General features: G+C 43.6%; 1 protein-coding gene and 1 long non-coding RNA gene across 8 annotated transcripts; one reads left to right on the top strand and one right to left on the bottom strand.

Annotated features, from left to right (window-relative positions):
- The first annotated feature begins 165 nt into the window (after positions 1–165).
- LOC136542147 (uncharacterized) lies at positions 166–19686 on the top strand. 6 transcript variants are annotated; one of them, XR_010780595.1, is made up of 6 exons: positions 166–485; positions 1761–4658; positions 5996–6287; positions 17893–18208; positions 18602–19139; positions 19203–19686. It is a non-coding gene; the product is annotated as an uncharacterized lncRNA (long non-coding RNA). The 6 variants fall into 6 exon arrangements; XR_010780596.1 differs by having other exon boundaries at positions 19293–19686; XR_010780591.1 differs by having other exon boundaries at positions 18602–19686.
- Positions 496–5985, bottom strand: LOC136542146 (protein FLOWERING LOCUS T-like). 2 transcript variants are annotated; one of them, XM_066534453.1, is made up of 6 exons: positions 5531–5985; positions 4587–4648; positions 4341–4428; positions 3272–3312; positions 2226–2287; positions 1806–1944 (listed from the first exon to the last, which is right to left on the bottom strand). In XM_066534453.1, exons 1-5 carry the CDS (start codon positions 5726–5728, stop codon positions 2233–2235), a joined length of 444 nt encoding a protein of 147 aa, XP_066390550.1. In that variant the 5' UTR covers positions 5729–5985; the 3' UTR covers positions 1806–1944; positions 2226–2232. The 2 variants fall into 2 exon arrangements, with proteins under 2 accessions (XP_066390548.1, XP_066390550.1); XM_066534451.1 differs by lacking the exons at positions 2226–2287; positions 4341–4428 and adding an exon at positions 496–1085 and having other exon boundaries at positions 1728–1944.
- Positions 19687–23184: the final 3498 nt, after the last annotated feature.

Below are 23184 nucleotides of genomic sequence, written 5' to 3' on the forward strand. Positions count from 1 at the left end.
GGCGCTGACGTCCAGATGCGCACTAGCGTCCGGACGTCGGACGCTAGTGTATCCAAACACGCTATCAATCCTCCGCTCTACTCACCCAATGAGGCCCAACTACAATCCGGAGGATAAACCCAACCCACACTCCGTTATTCGCAATCTGACCTCACCGAGGATAAGCCCAGCTCACACTCCGTTTTTTTTTTTTTGACAACACAGCCCACACACACAACGTTGTTCGCATCCCCTCCTCGTCGGCGTCACGAGGCACCTCCTCGTCGGCGTCGACATCGTAGGCCACCGTCCCCTCCCCTCCCCTCGACCCCTCCTAGGAGGAATGGGCTCCAACGATGGCGGAGAACAGGCGCGGTCCGACGCGAACCAACGCGACCGCCTGCTGCTACGCCTCCCGCGCTCTCCACGAGCAACCGGAGTGGGCTCCGTTCGCCTCGATCGCTCGACTCGTCGTCGTCCAGCCGCGATTCTCTTTCTTCTCAATGGTAATGTAACTCCTCCAGTCTCCACCCCTCTGATTCTCTCGTTTCTCGCTATACTGCTGTCGATTCGGAACCGCTGCGGTGCCAAACGGTGAGCGAGCGGCTCGGCGGCGTGCACCCGGCGGCTGGGGGCGCGTGGTTCAAAGCAAACTTCGGTTCGCATATCGCCGGTTGAGTTTCATAGGCGCGTTGCCTGGCGTATCCTAGTTGGAATGGACGCTGGGTGTGTGAGGAGGCCCTTAGCAGGCCGGGTCAATCTGCTAGTTCTCAGATGGTGCGCTATCTGAGCACGCAGGATGGCCGCGTCCATGTGACGGTCTCCTTCATGCTGTTTAGACACTAATGAGTTGTTGTAAGTGAACACCTTTTCTCATAATTGCTAATACGAACATCGTAATCTTTATTGAGGTGGGTAACATAGGAAGATGACCTCCAAATACTGTGTTTGTTTCATATGATACGAGTCAATTACTCTAGAGCTTAACTGCCAACTAACATCTCATATGTTTTCAACTGTTTTGTGGATTAATTTCTGAATTGTGAATGGTACTGCCTTGATGTAGATGTTTCTCTGTATCTGTTCTTCAGCTTGATCCCAGGAACCTGTTAAACCAACCATAAGATACTGTTAAGAAATGGTAAATGTCTAACAGAACTGTTCTCCTAGAATAACATGCCTGATTTCTCGTGTCAGTGTAGAAAGAACACAAACAGAGGGAGGGGTTGTTGTGATAGTGAATTTATGTGTGCCTCTTTCTTGCATATAGCAAGGAGGCAGAACATGATCTTCTTTGTACTGTTTGTGTTGTTTTCTAATTTTTCATAGGCTTGTATCACTTATTTCTTGAAATAGCCATTTCTGAAGTGATGAACAAGCATTTCATCACTCATTTGACTTAGAAAGAGACCTTTTCTTTTTATAAACAATGCTAGAGGCACCAATTGAGATACATAGCTTGCTTATGGCCTGCAGCACCTTACGAAAGAACACTCCTCTCCTAAAAGGCATTTGTTCTAAACCAAGGATATATCATGTGAGGAGAAGTATTTCTTTTAGATTTAGAGTATTCCTCAATTTTGATACTTCAACCTTTTTAGACTTTGTGCTTGTGTTGGATGACATGTTAATGCCCAATGCTCAACCATTTCATCTATCTAGAGAGAGGACCCTTTTGGATCTGTGTGGTTTAGTGTCTTTTAGCATCTACTGCTGTATTTTTCTAAAATATAAAGTTTCTGTCCTACCTTCTGCCACCAACACCACTTTCCTTTTGGCAGTTGAAGTATAATGCAGCAACTGGTGCTCCAAGATTGTAAATTGCTGAGAAGTCTCTGATGTTGAAATTTTGCCGCCATCCTGGTGCATAAACTGTTTGTCTTGCTTGCTGTTTGAATAGCACAAAAACAATTCGATGAATTCCAGCTGGTGGCCTTGGGCTTTCATAGGGAACTATTTCATTGCCTGAAAAAGCGTGTATTCCTTATTAGAATGCTTTGCTGTAATTTGTAAGGAGAAGGCTAGCGTTAGCCATTTTGTACTAATGACTTTTCTAACTGTTTTCACTACCTGCTCTCTTCACATTGTGTTCAGTTGGCACTATACCACCCCCCTCCCCCCACCCCAAAAAGAAGGAAAAAGAAAATCAACACATCCCACACCCCCAAAAAGAAAACGCCATGTGAAGATTTTCTACACTTAATATGCTATAGGTAGCAATAACTTCATCATCCCACAGAAAATACCATGATGTCAGATCCTCAACTTGAGGTGCTTTGGACAAATAACAACCGTGCAACTGCTTAACCTGCATCAAAATAGGTGCAGTCACATATTAGAGTGGGGTTCGTCCCCCTCTCTGTAAAGTGCTTTGCATTTGATTCGTAGGTATGCAGTATTAAAATGATTCTCTGTAAGTGTAGTCTTCAACAAGGTTATCTAATCCTATTCTCTTAATTGCTGAATGATGCTTAATCCAAAAGGTAAGAGATTTATGAAATTGCATTCAAAAGAGGCAAGCGGTAGCTACTATGGCGATTAAGGAGATTGAACCAAACCAGAAAGTCTGATGAAAAGATAATGTCAGCTTTTTTCTTTAACCTATAAAATTCACCTAGCATGCATTTGGCCAGATAATATTTGATGCAGCTGTCAGATTCTGGTATTTTACATGACACCACTTGTGACTAAATGGGAATAATTTTGACAGATTTAGTTCAGTACAAAATTCTTGAACTTACTGTAAGTCCATGCGTGCATGTTTCTTCAAATATTGACATCATCAGTAATACTAAGCATGGATGCCAGGCATAATAACATGCACACAACATAAGATAAATGCATAAAGGTTTCACTGTAAATGATGTGTTACATAGCATCTTTGCAATGAAATTCATATGACCATTTGCTCACCAAAGCAGTTTCTTCATCAAAGCCTTGTATGTCTTTCATAGCAATTATTATTGTCAAATTCTACATGTTACATTTGCCATTGTGGCTCTTCCATAGTTACTTAAATCCTTTAATATCATCAGATGTTTTGCCATTTGACATGCATTTAACTGACCACATGATTTGTTGCATTTCCAAGAGCAAGGTGCTGGTGACACGTTTAAATTAAGTGGATGATGCCACATATCATGTATATTTAATTATGACACAGCATGAATCTGGAGTTGTTTGTGCTTTTGTGTGCAACAATAATGTTTGAAGATGCAGCCTAAAAAAAGTTTAAATATCCATGTGTTAAATGCTAATTCAGTAAGAAGAGGTTACGTAAGGCGTTACCCACCAAAACGTATGTCTCTTGCCTCTGGTATATCTGTCACCAACCTGTAGAAAATAAACAAGATGAAAAGAAACAAGGGCCTGCCTTTAGATCTTTGATTGCAATCAAAATTACTTATGCACTATGTAGATAATTAAGTAAATGACTTTAATTGATAAAATTAAGTATGCAACTATGTAAAATATACATGAAATTGGAAGATTGATGTTCATGTAAGAGGTAAACTTGGGTGTTTTCTATTAACAACAGCTGATGTGCTAATTCACAAGTCACTAATAAATATAATCTGTTATATGGATTTTTATGTACACTCTGGTGGTTGATTCCTAGTAGTAAGTAGCAATCTAGAATTTGATCAATTAATCAAATGAAACACTTCGTCGCTTCAAATGACGATCATGTTACATTATTCTCCTTGTAAATTAAGCAATTATAATTGTCATTTGAGTGTGCTAAGTATTGTGCTAGCAATATAAGTCAATGTCACCATAGTATAAGCAGTAACAATACCACTTGGTTCTTTTGATGAATTCTTTGAACTCTAGTCTAAGCAGTGTAAGCCTTTATCCCCATAGTTTCAGACTATCAAAACAAGTGTAAAACTTTAACTTGATGCATGCATATGCAATATCTTTCATGTCGATCTTGTAACTAATGCCTTATCTGATTAAATGCTATAGCAGTTTACCTTATTCTGTTTGATAATTGTAGCCACTGAGAATTATAATATTAAAGTAGTCAGGTTAGAATTTGGGTCGATGACTGTTCTCTTTAATTCATGCTTGAAATAGTTAATTGACAGATTTTTATATAGCACCGTTCAGAGCATCTTGTCCATACAGAGTTTGTAAGATATCTTCTCGACGAATTTAGAAACTAAAAATATCTGCAATATTACTCATTTTATTTCTGCAATATTACTCATTTTATTTCAATGCTACAGATATCAATTCAACTGGAAACTAATACTTGTTGATAATAAAATGATATTCTGAACAACGAGACTTAGGTTAAGCGAACTATGGTGATAGAAAACAAAAGTTACACTATCTCAGAAACTGTGCTTTCTTACCCAGTAGCATACATAACAAGAGTTCTTCAGATGTTGATGGATGGAAAAGAAACACCCCCCTCCTTTTTTGAGAGGGCTGCATCCAATCCTGCAGGTTATCTACGTAAGGGGTTCTTGAACTACAAACATAAAAACAATGTGCCAAGCAGCATTCATTTGTTTCTTTCGGAGAGGTGGCGCCATCCAGAGTTTGGGAAAGATGCAACTCAACACAGTATACTTGAATAACAAATATAATAAGCTCACCAATGCAGATATTCCCTGTACTCTGGTTTGCTTGGACTTGGTGCATCAGGATCCACCATAACCTTAGAAGAGGTAAGTTTGAACTTTAGCATTTGTATTTCACTATTTCATGTGTTATAAAGGAGCTAAGACTTAATTCTAGAGAGCAAATGGGAGGGGTTTAAAAAAGAGAGTGCTTTTGATGACCTTACTGGAAAGTGTTTTTTTTTAACCAAAATCAGCCATAAGTTGCAATAAAGCACAAGTTGTTTAGCACTTACAACCTTGTTGTGCATGTGCAGCATATGTTGTGCGTGCACAATGTGTCTGTGAGCAAGCTAGAGCTGTACGGGTGTGGGAGTAATTTATCTGTGACTTTCCGTAGTTTTTTTTTACCATGGATTTAGAGAATGTTCACAGGCAGAGGCAGCAACATGAGAGCGTGCCTTGCAACGAATGTACTTGTAAGGCCATACCAGAGAGTACAAGCAAGATAGGGTGCAGAAGCATATTCTAAAATAGTATGTAGGGTACATGAACTTTGTCATCAGCAAAAGGATTCCGTGTGGTGTTCTTTGTACAACCAACAAATACCATCCAGTGAGATACTCTGTTTTTTGTTCTCAGAACAACATTCTGTTCAACCTAATCAATAATTCATAATTGTTGAAAGTTATACATACTTATATAAACCAACATTTGTGCAAGTTTTATCGCTTATTCTAAGTATGTCTATGTTGTATTTTTTTCTGAAAGAGAAAATACATGAGTAATAAATTAAAGTTTGCGTGCGTGGAGCACTCTAAGAACTCTGGTTATACTAGCATTACCTCTTCTCACATGAGAGTAACCTTTTTAATTGAACCTTTTCTTGCAATCAAAGTCATGTTTCACCTTACACAATGCAATGCGAAAACACATGCACACTACATATCAGGATCCTACAATCTATTATGGTCACTTACAAGTGTGTAGAGCTTTGTTTGGTCGTGGCCTTCAATCTCAACATGTGGTGCATTGAGCACAGCAGATGCTCGTAGTCCAGTGCCATTTGTGATCTCCTTGTCACCATAATTAATCCTCATTGTTGCTGACTTTATGAAAGGATCCAACACATCACCAATTACCTGGCTCAATGCCAAAGGATCCCTGCCTCGTGACATAGTTCAGTATAAAATTGAGTTGATGGCTATAGAAGAGAGCTTTGTTGATCCACAACTAAGTGGAAATTATAGTGTGGTGGAAGGGCTATCAAATGATATTTTTTCTGTGGGAAGAACAGAGCAGTTCTTCGTAAATTTATATAGTTGTGAAGCATCCACTTTATGTTCACAACATTCCATTGAGCACTATAAGAAGATAGAATCTTACTTTTAATATTATATTATCATTTTCCCTTATAGTTGCTTCTTTGTTGCATGGACATGTAGAGCACCTATCAACCTCCAGATGGCCTGGTTGTAGTTGAAGCTGTACAATCTTTGTGAATGATATCTATGGTCAGTTTTTCATGCATATATTCTCCAAAGATAAGGAGGTATGTTTAAAGCTCCAAGAGTTAGCCTCCCCTGCATGGCACCTTGCCTGGGTTTGGCCAAAGGTTCACGATGTGTCATTTCATGTTCAACGATACTTCTCTGAGTGGTGAGCACATAGATGGAGAAAGATTCTTTGGATCAGCATCACAATGCAGCAGTACGAAACCTGGGGAGGTAGAGTCAGGTCATTAGCAATCTTCTTTCTTCTCTTTCTTTGCTTTTCCTTGACGGCAATTGAAGTATCGAGCACTTCACTCTTCAGCTTTGATTGAAAACTATTCTGTGGTCTTGTTCCATAAGACCCTAGTTCATGTTCTTATCTACAATAGCCCCCATACATGCATGACTTCTCTGTTCATTCTCAGTTTTAAATTTGTATTTTTATGTTCTAATGTGTGTTTCCATTTTCATGCCTGTGGCATTTTCATATATTCATATGTTGCTACTTTGTCCCTGCCGACACAGAATTTTGTCCCGTGCCGAGGACACACGCAGCAAGCCATGGAGCAGATCCGTCTAGCTTCAGCGCAGGGGTGGTCGATCCTGCGCAATCCTCCCAAGGCGTGTCAGTCAATTTGACCCTGCAGTTGATAAGGAGAGAAAGTTCATCAGTAGTTAAGGGCGGAACTTGTTGGTGTTGTCAGACAGTCCCGAATGTACGGCTGTGAGAGCCGATATGAAAGGAAATCGGCTAAATAGTTTCTAGTATATTCATGAGAATAAATCAGTTAGAGCTCATGGGGTCGTGTGAGAAGAATCGGTTATCATTCAGGATAAACATCATTTAAATGAATATTAATAAATGGCAACAAGATATCAATGATGATCGGTCTATACTGAGCCAATGATTACGAGCAACCGAATTCTTTTTTATATAAAGAAACAATTCAATATCACTTAATCATTTAATAAAGATAAATCTAATGAATATGTTAGATCTTATCTATCGTCATAACCAGTGGAGCATGAGGCAGAATCATGCAGGCCGTAGGAACAACAATAGACTCGACGATCCTAACTTATTACTAATATCAGTGGGGCATGAGGCAGAATCATGCAGGCCGTAACACAGTAATAAGATCATGGGGCTAACATATCTTTTAACGTATCTCTATTTCAACGATCTTGTGATGTGAACTGTCCGTGAAAGCATTCGATATCGGCTAAATAGCCAATTCAGGTATAGCGCACAGTTAAGGTCATGTCTTCTCAGGAACGGGTCTATTAACCAACGATCCCCACTCCACGGTGCCAACAGTGGGGTGAGATGCAGAATCCCACAGGCCATGATGACGGGCTATGAAACGGTTTTCGCTAATCGATAGATCTACTTAAGATTGAACATGTCTTAACCGCACGCTATGCACGATTAAGATTGACGCAAAACAGCCGATAAAAACATAACTCATCGCTTAAGATGTAAATTAGATCAGTTTTAGATTAGCAAACGATGAGCTAAACAAGATATAAGGCCGATCTAGATCAATCTCAATCGGGCAGAGTGATATTGCTGTAATTAAATAAGCAATGAAAGCAATAGGCAATATCGGTAACTTAATGAATCTACCAAAGACTGTTATTCTAAGATAGAGCCGATAACTTGACCTTGATTCAATTCAAACAGTGGGGTGTGAGGCAGAATCACACAGGCCATACTTGAATTAGGCAAGAGTCGATAACTAGCTTATACCAGAGCCGTAGTGGGGGTCGATCGGATCGATGCAACCATACGAATAGAGGTATAAACCATTACGGTACTTACAACAAGCAGTGGAGGTCGACCGGATCGATGCAGCCGTACTTGCCGAAGAATTCGTCGAGATCTACTCTACTCCTACTCTTAAGGGGTGGCCAGAGCCGAAAAAAGTAATTAACTTGTATTTGATTGATTGGTTGATGTCCTTTACAATAGCCAGGGTTTGGTATTTATACCCGGAGCCTAAGACGAACCCTACTCGAGTACGACTTAATACAATCTTTGGTATGAAGGAAATATTCCTATCTTAAGATAACTTGGACTCTAATCTTTTCCCTTTTGTAGAGTCCGACATGTATCTTCTCGATGTCAATCATATCCTGTCATCGTTATCTGCTGATGTCACTTGAAAAGAATCGATCCAGTGTCACATTCGATCCAGTAGATATCAATCTTTACTCCATCGACTCCTTGATTGGCATAATTCTGGAAGCCTATGAGTTCCCGTGTTCTTCTCCCAAATTTTGGTGTAAACACATGCCCCCTAATTTTGGGATAAAATAGTTTTATCCCGAAATTCTAGTTCACTGGTTTACCACGCTGCAACTGCACTATCCGAGATATACGCGCGACTCCTGACTGCTCGGTCCGAGTTCTATATAACATCCCAACAGTATCTTTTGCAATTCACACGGCCTGTTTGCTTTCTCCTTCTTTCTTAAGACAACTTCCAACAGCCGACGCCGTTATCGCCGAGGCCCCAAACCCTAGCAGATCATCTGTTCCAACGAGCTATCGCCCAAGCGATCCTTGCCAGATCCAAATCAATTTTGACCACGATGGCGACTGTCGACCATGTCCCTGAGGTATGTCTTCCAAGTTTCCATTTTTCAAGTATCGGCCACTATCCCATATCTTTCCTCTTCTTGAATTTATTTTAACTGATTTCTAGGAAATGAGGAACGAGATCTTGATTTCATCAGCTGCTGTCCCTAATGCTTATTTTCTTGGGCCTGTGGGTGATTCTAACCCATCCAATTTCATCCATCAAGAAACCAATCAGATCCCTTTTAAACAGTCTACAGTGGATTCATCCTCCTGGAACAAAACTTCCTTTAGAAATTGGCCCAACACGCCTAAAGGATGGAGAGATTGGTTCTGTAGGGTATCTGCGAAAAAGAGCGGAGATTGAGAGCTTTATGATCTGAACCAATGCTTGACACTTTCGCTGTCTAAAATGGAGAGGAATGATTCACTCTTGATCTTTGTCTCTTATTTCTGGTCTAATGCCCTGAATGCTTTCATTTTTTGTCACGGCCCAATGACCATCACTCTGGCCGACGTATACATGTTGACCGGCCTTAGGGTCACTAGATCAGTGCAACCTTATGAGTATTTGAGTGCCGGTCCTAAGAGATTGGCCAAGATAGCAGACTGTACCGGATGGGCAAGTTACATTCTAAATCATATTGAAGATGGACCAGCCGTCAGTGAAAGGGAATATGTGGCCTTTCTGAACATGTGGTTGGAAAGATTCATTTTCTGCAGATCATCTTGTGGTCCAACCTATAATCACAAACTCATGGCAGAGCACCTAGCATTAGACAAAGATATCCCTCCTGGAAAATATCTGTTAGGAGCTGCTTATCATCTGATGTACCAGGTGGCTGTCCAATTACTGAAGAATGAACCGATGCAGACTATCAGCGGTCCTTGGTGGGTAGATCTCTAGTTAATGTAGATTCTTTGTATTGTCTCACGATGCTTCATAATTTGGGGAAACGATAAGTTCGAATTTGTTACCCTTCTGTTATCTGTCCCCTGAATTCCTGGAGTGTCGATCCATTTTCGTTTCTGATTCCAACCTCACACCCCTGGCGAAATCTATCTTCTCGCCTTCCTAGGCTATATAAACGGGCCTCGGCAGTTGATCTAAGGATAATTCACTTTGCCTCAAACCTTCTGCACCCTTAGCATAGTTCCTGCTTTTCTGTAGGTCAGAGATCATGGAGAACAACAAGAGGTTTCCTGAAAAGGTCTTCATCGGGTCTGCATCATCACGTCAGCGCCTTCGTCGTCAGGAGGGTATATCTCGTGATGCCTCCGTTGCCTCGGGGAATAGGGCCGACTCCATTTGGCCTTTAGGACCTTCCTCATCGACGGCTTGCCGCTAGCCCCCTTGCCATCAAATGAGGCGGATTGATAATGACGATCTGCTTGCCTCCATTGATCGACATGGCCAGAGTCTCGCTGAGTGTTTATCCCTCGCAGAATCAGCCCTGGCCATGGTTCGATGCCGATCACCTCATGTGGTCGATTCGGTGGGGGATAGGTTGGCCACGACCGAGGCTAGAATTGCGGGTGAGATACTTGTTGTAACCTCTGCTTCTTTTCAATTTTGTCTCCGAGACTCTGATCACCTCCCCTTTGAATCTTTTAGATCTATCTGCCCAACTGGAGAGCCTTCGATCAACTGCGGATCATGCGACGGGATTTGTCAATGCTAGGGGCGTCGTTCTAGTGGTTCGTTTGCATGACATCCTTAATCGTGTCAGGGAGGTTGCTCTCCATGGCGTTCATCATGGCGCTGCCACGGCATTGGCCGCCGCCCAAGCCCGTTTGGGCCAAAATCTTCAGCTTCTTCTCCATGGTTTTCCAGACGCAGCATACCCTAGGGAGCATGAGCGCTTGGTTGAGGATTTCATGAGTGCCGCCAATTCTGTAGCTTTTAATACCTTGGCCAATGACATAGTAGGCAAGGTTTTCCTCGGCCCATAGTTTGTAATAGGCGATATTTAGCAGATAATTTTCCTGTCTTGGCACCATGCGCATTACTTTTGTTTATGCTTGCTTTTCTCCCATGGATGATACGTATTGTACCGGCTTTTACTCTTCTGAGTCTATTTTCGCACCAACAGCGATACCTTTCTGGTATCGGCCATTAGAGCTGTTAGTCGAGCGAATTGGTCGTTGAGTATTAATCCAAACGCTAGGGTAATATTCCTTCAAATATTCCCTATTGATCTGCTGAATCCTTCTCCTCCTCCTAGCGTCTCCAAAATGTACCAGGCGCGCAATGCCTAAGCTGATAAGGTTCCCCCTGATTAGGCGACCATACCGGCTGTCTCACTTTTTGGTCGTCATAAGTGTGTCTTTGAGAGCATTTCTAGATCAGCTAGAGAAGTCAATAGCCTACGGGGTCTGATGTCACTTGACTAGAAATACCGAGAGCGACCCATGGTGCCCCAGACTCGAGATCTGCATGCCATCACAGATCTTGTGTAGAACCGATCATATTCTTCGTTGTTTACTCATGCTTTCTTCTTCGACTAAAGAGCCGATTTGATATAGCCGATCCAGGCCCTTGGTTTAACCAAGTCTGAAAACACGGCTTTTATTAAGAGAACCCTTCGATTTCCTGCCTTTCAGTTGCTCAGTGTTGTATTTCCATTGGCATTAGTGAAGCGGCGCTTCACCTTCCATTAATTGTTGTTGCCTTTTACACGTCCCGAGGCGCCCGTCCCTTCGCTTCAGGTCTTCAAATACCGGTTGGTGATTTTGGCCTCGAATACATCCTTACTCGCAACTGTTTCTTCGCTCTTCTTCGCCTGTTGAAATCCTATAGCGGTTCTCTTTCTCCTCTTCGTAGATCCAATCGTTCTTCCATGGCTAGCGAAGATAACTGAGGTAAGCGCGTGGTAGAGGAAATCCTGGAGGAGAGTATGCCAATGAACCAGCGTCTCCGACGCATGAGGTGAGATCAACATTTCTTGTTCATGATGATGAATAGTTCTAACTCGCCTGCAGGTTTGTTGTGAATGACAGCCTTCGTCCTCTCTCAAGGGCCAACGGGTCTTCTGACGCCGCATCTTCCGTCTCGGCTTCGTCGTCGGATTCCTCTGACTCCTATAATGGAGATGACGCTCGGCACTACCTTCATGAGTGGAGGATGGCCTAGAATCGTTATTCTGAGGCAACTTGGGACAACGACCAATTAGAGATTCACCTCGGGGTTTCTCAGGCCGCCCTTCACGTGGTTGAGGAGGAGGCCAGCACCGTCCGAGCACGGCTGGCCAAATCCGACGCCATGGTGGCGGGTAAGATGAATCCCATGAAGGCTTTTTACTCTGACTTCCATTATCTTCATCTTGACCGTCTTCTTGTTCTCGTGATTGTCAACCCTGACAGCACAGTTGGAATCTTTCCAACTGGCGGCGAATGCGGCCATAGACGCTGTCAATGCCCAGGGTTCCTCCATCGACGCTCATCTCAAAGATGTCCCGGTCCACGTTCGGGAGACCGCCCTCCATGGCGTTCGTCATGGTGCGGCGGTGGCGCTGACCGCAACACAAGTCCGAACTGGGTACGAGCTTCACACCATGGAAACAGGTTTCCCAATGGGCGACGGCCCTGAGGAGCACGAGGACCTGCTTGAAGAATTCACCATGACAGCGGAGGCCATAGTAGACATCGCATCAGCTCAAGATGTGGTGAACAAGGTCTTTGGTTAGTCTATGCTTAGGGTAATCTGATGAACAATGATTCTTGTTCTTTCATGAATATGTTTCAACGTGATGCCTTCGTGCATGACTGTGAATGTCTCTTGCTCTTTTTGTTTTTTGCTCTTGAGGCGATACGCATCGTATCGGCTATTACTGTCTTTGAAGATTTTTATTTTTTGAACTAGAGGTGATACCCTTCTGGTACCGGCTATTAGAGCCGAGAACGAATCAGCTATCAGATGTTGATCAGTCGCCAGGATAATGTACCATAGAACTTTCAATATCAAAGGTCAAATGAGTAATTAACCTAGGTCAAGCGTCCTATTAAGCAAAACAGAACTTCTCTTAAGAAATCCATTAACTCTGAATCGCACTCACACTTTAACTCAGCCTTCACATACGTCGGCCTAAACCCATCTCCAAGACTTAATACTCATTTTTCCTTTGATCCAATGGCCGACGTGAAGCTGTGACTTTTCTACTAAAACAAACTCTCAGAGCCGATTGCCTGCATCGGCTGTTGGCTTTTATTGTTGATCTTAATGAAGCCTCCTTCCCATGACTTGCCAGAAAAACACTCGAAATCTCCTAGTTCCCAAAAGACTGGATCGGCTGTTACGATGCTTATGGATTCATCAACACGAACCAGTTCGACATCATCTCTATGCCATTGAATCAAACACTGATGCATGGTCGATGGTATGCTGCAATTCGCATGAATCCAATCACGACCGAGAAGTAAACTGTATGATCATTTCCCATCAATGACAAAGAACGTGGTGAGCAGAGTTTTACTCCCGATTGTCAGTTCAACGTTTATTGCCCCTAGGTCTTGGATGTATTTTCTTTGAAGTCTCTAAGCATCATGTCGGTCTCAAGCAAATCTCCTAGTCCCTTACCAAGCTTATGAAAAGTGGTGTATGGCATAAGATTGACAGAAGCACCTCCGTCCACCAACATCTTGTTCATCGGCTTTTCATCAACAAAACCTTTCATATATAAAGCCTTTAGGTGCCGATGCTTAACTGACTTATCAAATATTGCTTGCTGCACAACCATTAACTTGGCAATCATCTCTTCATACTCTGACCCATCAAAATCTAAATAAACTTCCTGATCTATCGGAGCTCTGAATTATAATGGTAACAGAAAAGCCATTTGGATATTAGATGATGGTTGCTTCTTATCACTATTTGCTTGGTACGCCATACTTGAGTTTTACCAGGTGCCTGAGCCTGTTCCATCTCTCTGTTCCTTAGGCACTGCACCCTCTTCTTTTGGCTTCTCGTCAAATCTCCTAGGCACCACTGGCCTTCCTGCCACATGTATCTTCTTTCAGTGTCTTCCTCTTCATGATCAGTCCAGTCTTGTCTAATGACTCTTTTTCCTAACTGATCATGAACACTTTTCTTTTTTAAGCGCTGATCCATGTTGTTATGATTATATGCATCTTGAGCATGGATAGTCCGGCGGTTGGTTTGAGATTGCCTATACTCCCGATATTGATTGCTACATTCTGGACAGTCGTGTCTGGTAGGCAACTTTAAACCTTCATTACAGCAATGCCTAAAGAAGGAACAATTATAATGTAATTCATCTTGTTCCCTTTCATACATCTCTTCTTCTAATTGCTGCTGGTATGCTTGATCTTTTAATCAACGTTGATAATCCTTTTCCTTTTGTCGCTGCCATTTATTCAACAGAATCCGAGATATGACCCGTGGCTTTGATGTCTCTGCTTTCGACATCTTACTCTGCTCGTATCGACTCTTTTGTTCGGCACGATGTCTTCTAATCTCTCTGTACTCATTAGCCGATATTTGCATTTCAGGATCGACTGTCCCAGCTTCTCTCGATTTGGTCGATGTTAGGACCTTGGTTTTTTCTTTGAACAGCCCAGCATCAACCATGTTCTGATCTCCTGGAAAAGGATTATCATTGACTTTTATCTTCCGAGGTGTATCGAATTTGAGTCTCCCTTGCTGAATAGCTCTCTATATATGCTGCTTGAAGATTCTGCATTCATTAGTGGAATGAGAAGTAGCGTTATGGAATTTGTAGAACTTCTTGTTCTTCAACCGATCAGGGAGCAACATGACATGACCATTGGGCAACTTGATCTGTCCCTTCTCAAGCAAGAAATCGAAGAGCTTGTCCGATTTGGTAACATCAAAGTCATAACTCTCCTCAACTCCTCTTCCCCAAGGATTTAGCACCATCACTGTCTTTTTGTCCCAATTTCATTCAGCTGTAGCAACCTCTTCTTCATCTTCATAGCCGTCATCGACTGAATATGGATCGTAAGCTTCAGCCACTGAGGTACTCTTCTGAAATCCGGTATCTCTATGTATGCTCTGGAATTGGCTGTTAAATGTTGCCACTCGTTGAGCCAATTGACCCAAGTTGTGAAATTCCTGTCTCAACAGTTTCTCTTTCCACATCGACAGCATTCCTTGGACGGCTAAAACAACTAGTTGATCATCGGCCAAGCTCTATGAGAAACACAGATTCTTAGTCTCTTGAAATCTCTAAAGAAATTTAGTGCCCGATTCATTAGTCCTCTGTCTCATGGTTGTCAAATCGGTTATTTTCTTCTCTCCAGTTCTAGTGTAAAAATATGTATGAAACTTTTTCTCTAGGTCGGCCCAATTAGCAATGGAGTTGATTGGTAATGACGAGAACCAAGTGAAGGCCAGCCCTGACAGGGACAAGGAGAAGAAACGAACTCGATGGGCATCCTCAACTGATGCTTCGCCCAATTGTGTAAGATACCGACTGACGTGTTCTATTGTGCTTGTACCGTCTTGACTAGTGAACTTGGCGAACTCTGGGAGCCTGCAATTTGCAGGATGAGCGACCAAATCATACTATTCTGGATATGTGCATTTATACGAAAAAGTCACTCCTTTTTGGCTTCAGACCGAATTGATTCTTCATCATCTCGGCCACCTTGAGTAGCAACTCGTCAGCTTGCGGATTTGGATTTCTCGGTACTTGCTGACCCGTCTGTGGATTGAAATCCTACGTGCCTTGATACCCTAGATTTGGTATCATGTGGAGGGTGTTATAATCCATGCCATAATGATAGCCTTGTGGAATCTCAGTCTGTTGGGGTCCTTTGCTAACTTACTGCTTGAAGTCTCTGATTATAGACATAAGGATCTATATCTCTACGGACCCTCTGAACGGATGGTGCTATCTTCTGAGCCGACGACGGTATGTGGCCTAATGTGCCAAAATTGATCATCTGGTTTTGACTTTGCCCCGCCGGCTGCTGCACATGCTGTACTAACGGTCCATGATTGTACTGTATCTGATTTGTACCAGTACCCAGAGTTTGTTCAGATGAACCTTGAAGTGACTGGACGCCACTATTACCAGTTGGTGCTGCTTCTTGATGACTAATACCGACTTGATTAGTCCCTTGGGTCAACGGATCTGGAATATTACAACAAGTCGATCCAACCTGACCAACTGGAATTCCATGAATCGCCTCTTTCATGGCATTGTGAAATGCGTCAACGAAAGCTTCATTGCGGCTTGATATGGCATCACGAACAGACTTGTCTATGGCTTCCGTAAAGAAACGTCTGTCTTCAGCTTCGACCGTATCTGTCTGCCCATATAGTAGAACTCTTGGTAGTGGAAATTTCTGAATAATTGTGCTGTCACGTATTTTGGTGTAAGACAACAAGCACTTCTTCTGAAATTCTTTTGTAGCTTTGTTGATGGTATTCTTATCTTCATCAGGTAGGTCTTCATAATTTACCATAAGGATGCTGTCGTTGTTGTGAACCGCCATGACGACTGTGGGGTCCCACCGGGCGTGCTAGTAACGTGTGTCGACACAGAATTTTGTCCTGTGTCAATGACACACGCAGTAAACCGGAAGGGTCCGCTCGATGGAGCAGATCCGTCTAGCTTCAGCGCAGGGGTGGTCGATCCTGCGCAATCCTCCCGAGGCATGCGAGTCAATTTGATCCTGCAATTGACAAGGAGAGAAAGTTCATCAGTAGTTAAGGGTGAAACTTGCCGGTGTTGCCAGACAGTCCCGAATGTACGGCTGTGAGAGCCGATATGAAAGAAAATCGGCTAAATAGTTTCTAGTATATTCATGAGAATAAATCAGTTAGAGCTCATGGGGTCGTGTGAGGAGAATCGGTTATCATTCAGATTAAACATCATATAAACAAATATTAATCAATGGCAATAAGATATCAATGATGATCAGTCTATACTGAGCCAATGATTACGAGCAACCGAACTCCTTTTTATATAAAGAAACAATTTAATATCACTTAATCATTTAATAAAGATAAATCTAATGAACATGTTATATCTCATCTATCGCCATGACCAGTGGGGCATGAGACAGAATCTGCAGGCCGTAGAAACAATAATAGACTCGACGACCCTAACTCATTACTAATATCAGTGGGGCAAGAGGCAGAATCATGCAGGCCGTAACACAATAACAAGATCATGGGGCTAACACATCTTTTAACTTATCTCTACTTCAACGATCTCGTGATATGAACTGTCCATAAAAGCATTCGATATCGGCTAAATAGCCAATTCAGGCATAGCGCACATTTAAGGTCATGTCTTCTTAGGAACGGGTTTATTAACCAACGATCCCCACTCCACGGTGCCAACAGTGGGGTGAGAGACAGAATCCCATAGGCCATGATGACGGGCTATGAAACGGTTCTCGCTAACCGATAGATCTACTCAAGATCGAACATGCCTTAACCGCACGCTATGCACGATTAAGATTGACGCAAAACAACCGATAAAAACATAACTTATCGCTTAAGATGTAGATTAGATCAGTTTTAGATTAGTAAACGATGAGTTAAACAAGATATAAGACCGATCCAGATTAATCTCAATCGGGCAGAGTAATATTGCTGTAATTAGATAAGCAATAAAAGCAATAAGCAATATCGGTAACTTAATGAATCTACCAAAGACTGTCATTCTAAGATAGAGCCGATAACTTCACCTTGATCCAATTCAAGCAGTGGGGTGTGAGGCAGAATCACACAGGCCATACTTGAATTAGGCAAGAGTCGATAACTAGCTTATACCAGAGCCACAGTGGGGGTCTACCGGATCGATGCAGCCATACGAACAGAGGTATAAACTATGACAGTACTTACAACAAGTAGTGGAGGTCGACCGGATCGATGCAGCCGTACTTGCCGAAGAACTCGTCGAGATGTACTCTACTCCTACTCCTAAGGGGTGGCCGGAGCCGAAAAAAGTAATTGACTTGTATTTAATTGATTGGTTGATGTCCTTTACAATAGCCGGGGTTTGGTATTTATACCAGGAGCCTAAGACGAACCCTACTCGAGTACGACTTAATACAATCTTTGGTATGAAGGAAATATTTCTATCTTAATATAACTTGGACTCTAATCTTTTCCCTTTTGTAGAGTCCGACATGTATAAAGAATCGATCCAGTGTCACATTCGATCCGGCAGATATCAGTCTTTACTCCATCGACTCCTGACATAATTCTGGAAGCCTACGAGTTCCCGCGTTCTTCTCCCAAATTTTGGTGTAAACAGTCCCTCATCCGCAGAATACAGATTTATACATGTAGAGGATTATTCGGACCAAATAGGAACCAAAGATGCATCTCCTGGCGTGAGTCGACGCATCAATGTCTTAATATCATCAGATGGACTTATTCCAGATTCCTCACAGCATTTAAAATGTCTATGCAAGAAGAAATTACACTTTCTGAGAATAGTCATATCAATACCATGGAGCTTGCATTCAAGTTGTTCCAGCCAGAACACCACATTCTGCCTCGCCCCTCCACATAAGCGTCAATATCTGCAACTGCCAAAAACAATTCATGCAGATATGTTTCTTCTTCCAGCAGGGAATAAAAGGTGAGGACCACTGCCTGCTACATCATATACCTTATACTCTAACTAAAAAACATCCTCTACCTTATACTCCACTTTGTCATCGGTTTAATAATAAGTACACCGTACTGTCCCAGGCTTCTTTCACCTTTTTCTTAACAGCATATAAGACTATATACTGGACTGTAAGCAACAAATGTATGAAAATCAATTACATGTATATGCATCAGGGCTCTCATTTTGTTCCAGCAATCATAACCGCACATAGTGCAATCTGGTTTTTGACTATTCGATAACTACTACATAGTTTGCACGTGTACTCTGGCAAAGTTGCTTGAAGACATGCAAGTTTGCAGTGAGAACACAAAACCCTTTTGAAGGGAATATACTCAACGTCTAACAGTCTCTTGGAATAAGGTACTGCCTTGCAGATCAGATGGGCATCTCCACCAGGACATTGCAAGCAGAAAGGTAGAAGATCACCTTTGAATTTTGAAAGTTCTGACATCCCAAGGGGGCAAAAGGCACCAGGGAATTTCCCCGCACTGCAAACAGCCTACACCCAGACCCAGCTTCTGTGGTTGAACTCTTGCCATGCCAGCCGTTGGTCCTCCCTCTGCTCTCTCTAGATTGTTCACCAGCCAGCTGGAAATGCTGCTAAAGTTAGACGTCATTTCTAGGTAAGAGCTGAATTTATTCTACTGGTGGCAATCTTATCATTCTGAAAATCTGCATCGAAAAGATGCTATGTAAAGCTTATAGCACACTCTTTTGATTTGTGTTTCAGCTGCTAATAGCCAATGCGGGAGTCCTGGGGCCCCATGCTTGTTTGCTGTCTGCAAATTTATTTGCCACAAGTTTACAAGATTGAATTTTGGCATTGAATTGGATGATTGACATCACCAATTCCTCGTGTCAATTCTTCAAGGTTGAACAATGCATGATGGTTCTAGAGGTAAGACCTTTGCAATATATACGTGTCGACTGGTTGATCCAGATTGGTTACACTTCATTTCAGGGTTTGTTTAGACTGGTGGCCCCTGGGAAACGTGAGACACGAACCTCGAATGAAGACGAAGAGGTAACATTCTGCGATTTTTTCTTGCAGCGAAGTGAATGAAGACGAGGTGAACGTCTGCAGTCCACAGCAAATGAATTTGGACAACGTGTGCGGAAAAGGACGAGAGCTGGCTTACACTCCATCGTTACTATCTACTCCGTACTCCATACAGGCTAGTGGTCGAGAACGAGGTCAAAGGAAACGCCAAGCAGCAATAGCTAGCGTTGGATAAAATGTCCATTTGATAGAGAGAATAATCAATCTATACGTTGATGTGATGCCAAAGTAGAAAAAGGCTATAGTTGCAATGGTGCTCAATTTCCATTCGGGGCTATTTGGACCGGGTGGATCTGGCGTTTGGTCCCAATCGTACGCACCAGGGCCGTAAGATGATTGAGCCTATATTTGGAAATAATTGCATGTTTTTATACGTATAATAATACTTCCGTCCGTTATTTTAGTTTTCCCTAGGTCAAACAATTTTAAATTTATTACCATTCTAGTTTTTCTAAGTCAAACAATCTTAAATTTTACTAAATATTATAATATCAAATAAATATTATTAGATTTGCGAACACAAGGTTGACAAGTACCCTTGTCTGTTCGTTTTGTGATGAGTGATTGTCAATGTGATCCACGAAGTAGGTTGAGTGGTGACTAACCCTACCATGGCAAAAGCTATGTGTGCGACATGTCTTTTGGCTTGTGTTGTGCAGGTGTGGAGCTCGGATGTGGTGGTCGACGGCGAGGTGAAGGTCAAGGAGGACGTGCCGTGCCGACAGACCGGGAGCGGTGAAGGACGGACGTGAGGCTTGGACCGAGGGACCCAGAGGCCGGGTGACTAGCCATGGTGGCTGACACTTGGGACATCGACAAGTGCAAGAAGACATGGAGTGACGGTGTTGACCGGGTCAAGACGGCGGACGCGTGAGTCGAGCGAGGCTCAGGAGGACTTGGCGGGCCAGCCGGTCGAGGACGGCGGTGACACGCGTCGGATGGCGGGGGACGCGTATGGAGTACGCTACTCGCGGACGGTTTGATGGTTTGGGCCTCAAAACCATCGGATGGACGGTTTACGGGTTTGGGCCTCAAAACCCGGGTGGAGGTTCCGAGGAGGGACGGACGACACGTGGCGGCATCGGGGAGTTCGCGTCGAGGCGAAGCTACCGGTGAGAAGGCGCGGTGGCCGTCGGATCAAGATTACACCGGGTTGGACAACAACGCCCTTGGACTTAGCGGTTCAACTCATTTGTATCCAGGGGCAAAACTGGGAATGTGTAATAGCCCTGTTAAATAGGATGAGGGAGCCCCCATCTCCCTCACCTCCTCCAGTTTTCATTTTCTCCTTTAGGGTTTTTTCCTCTAGTTTGCTTCCATGTATGAGAGAGGTCCACAACTCAAATTGTGACTTAGTTTTGAAGGAATCGGTGGCCGTAACCACCGTATGTCCTCCGGGATTCATGATTTAGTTGTGTTCTTGATGTGATTTTGGTGTTCTTCACGAGCTCCTTTTGTCCCTTTTTGTTTCCCCTCTCGTTTCTTCGATTTGGGACGGTTTTAGTTCGTTCTTGTTGCCTTGGATCGATCAGTGACATGAGTAGAAGCTTTCCACCGAAGGAAATCCACTAATTCCTCACGAGATCGCAGATCCGGGCAATTTTAGTTCTTGACCTATTTCTTGGGGGTTTTCTTCAATTCCTTCGATTCACGGAGTTAGAATTTATCTCGGGCTATGATCTTTTAGAGGTTGCCTTTCTACTCGCTTGTGAACTCTTGTGCAAAATTTCAAGTCATTTGGAGTTGATTTGATCAAGTTATGGCTTGATTTAATTTTTCCCGAGAAACTGCTCGTTCATACCGGACGTGTCCGATATCATACCGGACGTGTCCGATATTTCTCACTTTGGAGTTTTGAGCTGAAATTTTGTGGAGACCTTCCCTTGGTGTCTAAAGAGCTATGGTTAAAATTTCATGATTTTTGGACACCGTTTGATGGGGTTTTGGATTTTTCTCTTTTGGTCAGCTTACTGCTGAAAATCCCGGACGTGTCCGATATCATACCGGACGTGTCCGGAAAATACCGGACGTGTCCGATATAATACCGGACGTGTCCGATATTTGTAGGAGCAGTGCTGTTTTCTTTTGGGAGTTTGCTCGTTTGGGCTTTGATCTGTGTTCCGTTTGCTCTGTGGTGACCCGCTGTGTTCTGAGGGAGCATCCACCCTTCTCTAGGGTCGTGGTCATCAAGTCTTTCGTGTATGCTTTTTGGGGATTGATGTTGGGACAGTGGTCGAAGATTTTGAAAGAAATTTGAGGCTCCCATTCACCCCCCCCCTCTGGTCGCCGTTTCCGGTCCTTCAATTGGTATCAGAGCCGGTTAAGGATCATTCCACCTTAATCGGTCCGAGATCCACGAAGGCGACATGGAGCGTGGTTCTGGCAAACCACCGCACTTCGATGGGTCAAACTATCCTTATTGGAAGATCCGCATGTCTGCGCATCTCCAGGGGATTGATTGGCTCGTCTGGGAAATTTGCGAGGATGCTACTTACGTTATGCTCCCTACCACGGCCCGTACCACTCAGGATCACAAGGATCGGCACAACGCAAATAGCAAAGCTCGCAGTGTGCTTTTCTTGAGTCTTTCGCTTTCTGAGTTCGAGCGTGTCTCCGATTGTACTACAGCTCGAGAGATCTGGGTGAGGCTTCAGAGCTATCACGAGGGGACCGCACAGGTCAAGACCAGACTCTACGAGACGTACAAGCGCGAGTACGAGAACTTCTCTCAGCTTGATGGCGAGTCCATCGATGCCATGTTTTCCCGCTTTCAGACTATCGTCAACAAAATGAAAGCGAACAAGGCCAACCTACCTTATAGTGATCATGAGAGGGCGCTCAAGCTTCTCTATGCCCTTGATCGAAAGGTATGGGATGTGAAGGTGTCGGCGATCATCGAGTCCGCCAACTACGACACCCTCACCGTTGATGAGCTTTTCAGCAAGCTCAAGTCCACAGAGATCGACTACCAAACCCAAGCCAAGCTCAAGAATCCCTCTGCACCAACCATGGCTTTGGTCTCAGGTAGTGGTTCAAGTTCATTGACTAACCCTTCACAAGCTTCTTTCTCTTTGTCGTGCTTGATGTCAGTCACAGAGGAGCAGCTGGAGTCTCTTGGGGATGATGAGTTGGCACTCGTCATCAGTCGGTTCTCTCGGTTTCACAACAACCGTTTGAATCGCCGACATAGTGGTGGCCCGAAGGAGGGATGCTATGGATGTGGAGATCCGGACCACTTCGTCGCGCACTGCCCCAAGAAGAAGCCCTTCATCAACAAGTACGACTCCGGCAAGCGCAAGGATAAGCGCGACTACACCTCTGGCAAGCACAAGGCCAAGGGCGGTTTCGACAAGGAGGCGATCAAGAAGGCGTACCGCAGGAAGGCCAAAGCTCAAGAACGCGCCTTCCTCGCCTCCCTCAGCGACCTCGACGACGACTCCGACGATGATCACTCTTCTTGTCCCTCGACCGACGATGAGTCCGAGAAGAAGCGCGAGGACAAGCTCAACGGTCTCTGCTTTGTCGCCGGTGCAAACCGTGGTGGGTTTTGCACTATGGCGGTTGACGGTGGAGCAAAGCTCAAAAAGGACGTCGACGTCGACGACGACGAAAACGAGGTACCGCCCACACTTGACTCACTTATGCTTGAGCTTGATACTATGAATGATACATTGATGAGTCAAGATAAGTTGCTTAAGCGTGCTGCCCGCGAGAGAAAAGAGTTTAAGGACCAGCTAGAGGTTGCTTTGAAGGAGTTGGAGCTTGCCAAGAGTGGTGTAGTGGTGTCAGAGGAGGAGGAGTGCGATGAGTGCGCTATACACATGTCTAACCTCTCTGACTTGCAATCCAAGTATGCTGTTTTGCTTGATGAATGTGATGAGTT

The sequence above is a fragment of the Miscanthus floridulus genome, chromosome 3 (assembly GCF_019320115.1).
Source record: "Miscanthus floridulus cultivar M001 chromosome 3, ASM1932011v1, whole genome shotgun sequence".
Taxonomy (NCBI): domain Eukaryota; kingdom Viridiplantae; phylum Streptophyta; class Magnoliopsida; order Poales; family Poaceae; genus Miscanthus; species Miscanthus floridulus.